This window comes from Eurypyga helias, unplaced genomic scaffold (genome assembly GCF_000690775.1).
Source record: "Eurypyga helias isolate BGI_N326 unplaced genomic scaffold, ASM69077v1 scaffold34018, whole genome shotgun sequence".
NCBI lineage: Eukaryota > Metazoa > Chordata > Aves > Eurypygiformes > Eurypygidae > Eurypyga > Eurypyga helias.
The window spans coordinates 1,056-6,406 of NW_010265565.1; the positions used below are offsets into that span (position 1 = coordinate 1,056).

General features: G+C 56.1%; 1 protein-coding gene across 2 annotated transcripts in view; it reads right to left on the minus strand.

Annotated features, from left to right (window-relative positions):
* Positions 1-831: 831 nt before the first annotated feature.
* Positions 832-5,351, minus strand: part of TRAF2 (TNF receptor-associated factor 2) — a 19,465-nt gene continuing 14,945 nt past the window's right edge. For both annotated transcript variants that reach the window (XM_010156790.1, XM_010156789.1), the window contains 3 exons: positions 5,160-5,337; positions 1,769-1,917; positions 832-1,050 (listed from right to left, as the gene is read on the minus strand). In XM_010156790.1, coding sequence (XP_010155092.1) covers positions 832-1,050; positions 1,769-1,917; positions 5,160-5,337 — 546 coding nt within the window. The remainder of the gene's footprint in view (positions 1,051-1,768; positions 1,918-5,159; positions 5,338-5,351) is intronic.

Sequence of the window (5,351 nt, forward strand, 5' to 3'; positions counted from 1 at the left end):
GCTGCCCAGTGTCAGCAGGGACTGCCCAAAAACCCACCTGGGGCTCTCAGGGTCCAGGGGCCAATGTCCTGCGCTGAGCCGCGCATCACCCTCCTCTCCTGGGACAGGGTGGGCAAGCTCCGGGGCAGATTCACCTCTCTCTCACCACGGGCATCCCACAGTGCTGCCGTGTTGGGAGCACAAACCACCCGCTGAACACACAGTGAGAGCCAGACCCGGGGTACTGCTCCCCCACCAGCTCAGCACCCCTCTCCAAAGCCACCAACGGCATCAAAACAGCAACAAGCCAGTTTGCACCGAGTCTGCCACACACCCACCCACCGAGGCAGAGAGCAGCCAGCAGCGCGGAGCGACGGCACCCCTGCGGCACACGCTGCTTCCAGGAACATGGAGATCTCTGAAGAACATCCTAGATGGCTGAGCCAAACATCCACGTGAGGTGGTGCTCAGGCAGGCCAAACCCTTGTTTTACTACAGAGCACTGAGCATGTGCACTAAACTGGTAGAGCAAGAGCTGCACTGGTTTCCACTGGGAGCCCAGAGAGCAGCAGTTCAGACACCCAAGTCCCTGCAGGAGATCCTCTTGTACCCCGCAGACGGTCAACGTCCACCCAAACCTCTTTGCAGGGAAGGTCTCTCTGACACCAGGGAAGAGGGTTCCCATCAGACACCTCGTTTCCACTCAGAGCGAAGGTCCCTTTTTGGGGAGGGCTTTTCCCCTTCCACTTTTTGCCCCCTCCTCGCTCCGAGACCTGCTTGAAGTGCAGCACAAGAGGGGGATGCCCCACTCGGGGCTGGCTCTGCGTTCACTGCTCCCGGGGGTGAGGAGGGTTAGAGGCCCGTGAGATCAACGATGGCTTTAATAAAGATGGCGTCATCCCGCACGTAGGAGTTCTTGGCTTCCATCACGGAGACGGGGCAGAACAGCGGGCAGCCGCTGGCAATGTTCATTTCCGTGATGGGCCGCTGGAAGGAGGAGGATGTCACGTCGGGTCGGAAGGCATCGATGATGTGCTCCCGGTTGTTCTGATCCAGGAGCATCAGGGTTACCTGTGGGGAAACATGACAACAGATGAGCACGGCTGGATAAAAAGCCCACAGAAACCCAGCCCAGTGACCCGCTTGCTCCAAGGCCATGAAACGCGCAAGCACCGGCGCAAGCCTAGCCCCACCGCATGCCTATGAACCCCCCGGCACACGGGGCCAGCGAGAATGTCACCTTGGTGACGCCCTGCAGAAACCTGCCCTGTCACTGGGAACTTGCGTGTGACAGCTCAGGGCTGTCAGACTGATGGAGAACCTACTGCTGGCCAGCACGGCATTCCCTCCCAGCACCAATACCCCACGCCGGTCCCTAAGCAGCGGAGCCGCTATCCCCCTGCACCAGTACTTCACCCTCCCAGCCTTGAGGTGTTTCGCAGATCTGCAACATCTGTAACTGCAACATGAGCTTCCGACGCTGATGGAGCATCAGCTGCACCCCCAGCACCGAGGCCACGATGACCTTCCCTCACCCCAAATTCACGCCAAGGCTTCCCAACCACGCTGCCGCTCTCCTGCCACAGCCTCTGCCCTGCAGCACACTCGGTGCTTTCAGTCCGACTGGGGAATCCCCAGGCAGCCAACAGAGCGACGTCCTTCCCTCTGTCGCCGCTGGCTGAGCCGGCCGGAGCGCCAGCGCCTAGAAGCTCAAGTGGGTGCAAAACAGGAGAGGCGCAGGGCTGGCCTTGTCCCACGTCCCCACACAGCAGCTGTGTCCCAGACCTACCTTCTGGTTGAAGGGCCACCGCAGAAGCGCATCGTTGGGTCCTTTCATCACCACAAAGAACAGGGAAAGATGGGTCCCCCGGCCGGTGCCGTCCCCGTTCAGGTAAACGCGCAGACACATCTTGTAGCCGTACTTGCTAGTGTAGAAAGCTGCCCAAGAGTTGCAGAACAGACACAGTGAGTGTCCAACCCAGCAAAGCCTGGCACCAACAGGTTCCTCTGAATACTGAGGACTCTAAACTTTGGATCCTGGAAGAAGCCAGGTCTAAGCCTTAAAATACCCACACCACAGAGGTGGTCTGGAAAGCCACCAGGCACAAACAATGGTCCGATGCCATCTCAGCCTGGCCAGGAGACAGCCCAAGGTCAGTCACAGGCCCCTGGGCTAGCAGAGATGCAGAGCACTGCAGCACACAGCCTGCCAGCCCCTCAGGCTCACCCCACACACCCCCGCAGGTACAGGCACCCCAGGCAGAGCCCAAAACTGAGCTGGGCACTTCCCACTGCACCCCCCCACAGAGACACCAGCTGTGCCACAAGTGCCTGCTAAAGTAGCTGCCACGCACGGCAAGAACGCTGACAAGCGGGAACAAAACCACCCAAACCAAAACCTGGCTGGGGCAGAACACCCTCAGTACTCGCTGCACCCTCCCTGTAAGCTGGCCGCCTCTGATGGGGACAGAGGCAAATGAGTTCCCCTCTCGTGATGGGAACCCAGCCACCCTGTGTGGTATGGTCACAGCGGGGTGTGGGCTCTGGGGTCTCGGGCTCTCTCCTGCTCCAGCAATTCTGGGGATGCCCATGTTGTGATACCAGACACATGCCTCGGAAGGGGACCTGCCACAAACCGCCCTCTCCCAGCGGCACCAGGCAGCACGCCTCATGTCCGGAGAGGCTCAGCAGCCTCAGGGCACGGGGCAGGAGACTGGACAGCATTTTACTGTGGGGCTCGGGGCACAGGCAGACCAACAGCAGAGACACTGTGCCCTGCTGCAAGCAGGCAGCAAGAGACAGGGCTTTCTCATCACTTCCCTCCTGGCACTCCCCAGCTTGTTTCTTCTAGCCCCTCCTCTCCACCCGCTTCACCCAAAGGCTTTCAGGGCAGATGCCAACCTCTGCCAGTCCAAGCAGCACACCCTCATTGCCCGACTTCTCAGCACTCCTGTAGCACTGGGAATGTGCAACCAGGTGGGGAACTGGAGGAAGGATGACCCCAGAGCATGGGGAGTACCCAGGAAAAGAGAGCAGGCAGGCAGAGCGCTGAACACCTCGCACACCACGCCATCAGCTCAGCGAACCAGGCATCCTGCCTCCCACCCGCCCCAGCAAAGGTGAAGCGCACGAAAAGCAAGAGCCCAGCAAGCTGTCCCCCAGCCAGCAGTGGGCTTTCCAGCAGGAGCTTCGCTTGGGATTGTCCCAATTCATACCCCTGGTGAACATTTCTTGTGAGAATTCACCTTTTTGAACTTTTATGATTTTGCTCTTTGCAAAATCCTGTGGTAATCAAGGTGTCCTGACAATGTGAGTGGGAAAACAAAGAGAAGGAAGAGGATTTAACTTGGTATTTCCTCGATTTTACATTTAAATACAAAAAACCCAATTATACTCATTTCTCCTTTTCATCCCACTAGACCTCCCTCCTCCCCAGACAGAACGGCACCAGTCTACTTGCTTCACCTTCCGAGATAAAAAGAAACACCTCCACAAGAACCACGTGTTTCTCGGCCTGATTTTCTCAGTTAAAGCAGCACCAGGAACGAGAATCTCTCAACCAACCACAGAATCATAGAATCATAGAATGGTTTGGGTTGGAAGGGACCTTAAAGATCATCCAGTTCCAACCCCCCTGCCATGGGCAGGGACCCCTTCCACTAGACCAGGTTGCTCCAAGCCTCATCCAGCCTGGCCTTGGACACTTCCAGGGATGGGGCATCCACAGCTTTAAGAGTTAAAGAGTTTAAGAGCAAAGCCCTGCTTTGCTGCCTGGCGGGGGACAGAGACCGGCCAGCACACACCGTGGTAACCAGGAGCTGCAGTTCTTGGGGGAGCTGTGCCCCCACAGCACGGCCCAACATGTCCGGAAGACGAAGCCTCCTGCAGTTGGGAAGTGTGGTTTCACTCCTTTCCCTCCATCGGGCTGATTCTGATACTTACATCCCTCCACCACCCCACAAAAACAGATCCCATTCCCCTGCGAGGAGCCCAGGGGGCATCAGCCCATGGGGGGGCCTAAGGACCCCGAGCTGGGGCAGAGTGAGCTGGGATGCCCGCGGCCGCAGGACATGTGCCAGCTCTGTCCAGCACCCCCCTCCAACCTCGGGAGATGGGCAGGTCAGGCAGCTCGAGCACAGTGCAGGTGGTGGACAGGTTGCGAGATTTAAGGTCTCTCTATAAACCAAACAAAGTAGATCTGAAGCAGATTTGTTCGCTTTGGGCAAAGGAAGGAAATGCTGCCCTTCCGGAAGGGGTTTTCCACGGCTGCTGCTGACTTTTAAAAGGAAATGCTAATTGCATGTGTGCATTTTCAGTAGCAGCTTAGTTCCCCTCAAGAAGGGGAATCCCTTTTTTCCCCAGCTTTTCAAGAGAAAAAGGATCCTGAATAGCCTTCATCCAGAAAACAGATGTAAAAATAGTTTCAAAAATCAAATCGCTTTGACCTTGAGGCCCAGCCCCAGCCTGCTTTTTCACGGCAGCAGAAAGCAGGTATAAGGTCCGTGCTCTAGGTCTCCATGCAGCTCTGGGCATAAAATCTCCCCAGCATACTTTAAGCAATTCCCACTCAGGAAAAAACCAACCTCCCCTCCTCGACCCTTCTGTTGCAAGGTGAGCTCCTGCAAGCCTGGGGAGCGCCCTCCTAAGCAAACAGGTCAGATCATAACCTACTGCTCACCCACGGGGATTGTCTTTAAGAACAAAAGGAACAGGGCTGGGCTGGTGCTGCAAGAACAGCCCCTTCCTCTAACAGATATCCAGGCACTTCCCTAGCAATGGTTTGGGGCTTTATTTGGACACTGTCTCTTGCAACATCATGCTTTGGGCACTGAAATATTTATCTGTGGCTCAAATATATATTTCTTCCCTTCCTTAACCATTTTATTGCTGGCTTAATGGTCTCTAAGTATTTTAATTCTAACTAAAGGGTTATTTCGGAGCTAACAGGGTTGCACTTTCTGCTGTGAGAGATTAAAAAGGTCTCCTGCAATCAAAAGAGCACCTCTTTCAGCAGAGCAGCTTCATTTAGCCCAGTGCTAAAACACAAATGTGCCAGGCTCCACGGGGAAGGGGAGCAGAGCAGCAGCACGTCCGAATGGCCTGCACCTTCCCCACTAAGGGCACGCTACACACCCCGCGTCCGGCTGAGTGGCAAAAGGCAATTCCAAATCTGTGATCACCTGGAGAGAAGATCGCAGGAGAGCGGCCTGTTATCGCCTCCTGACGCTTCCTGGCAAATTCTGTTATCTTCCAGATGAAAACACCATCGTAGGTAGAAGCTTCCATGTTGCGGATCTTTTCCTCCATCTCGGCCATGGCCAGGTCTTTGAGCCCAATGCTCCTTTCCAGCTGCCGGACCTGCTCAGTGGGAT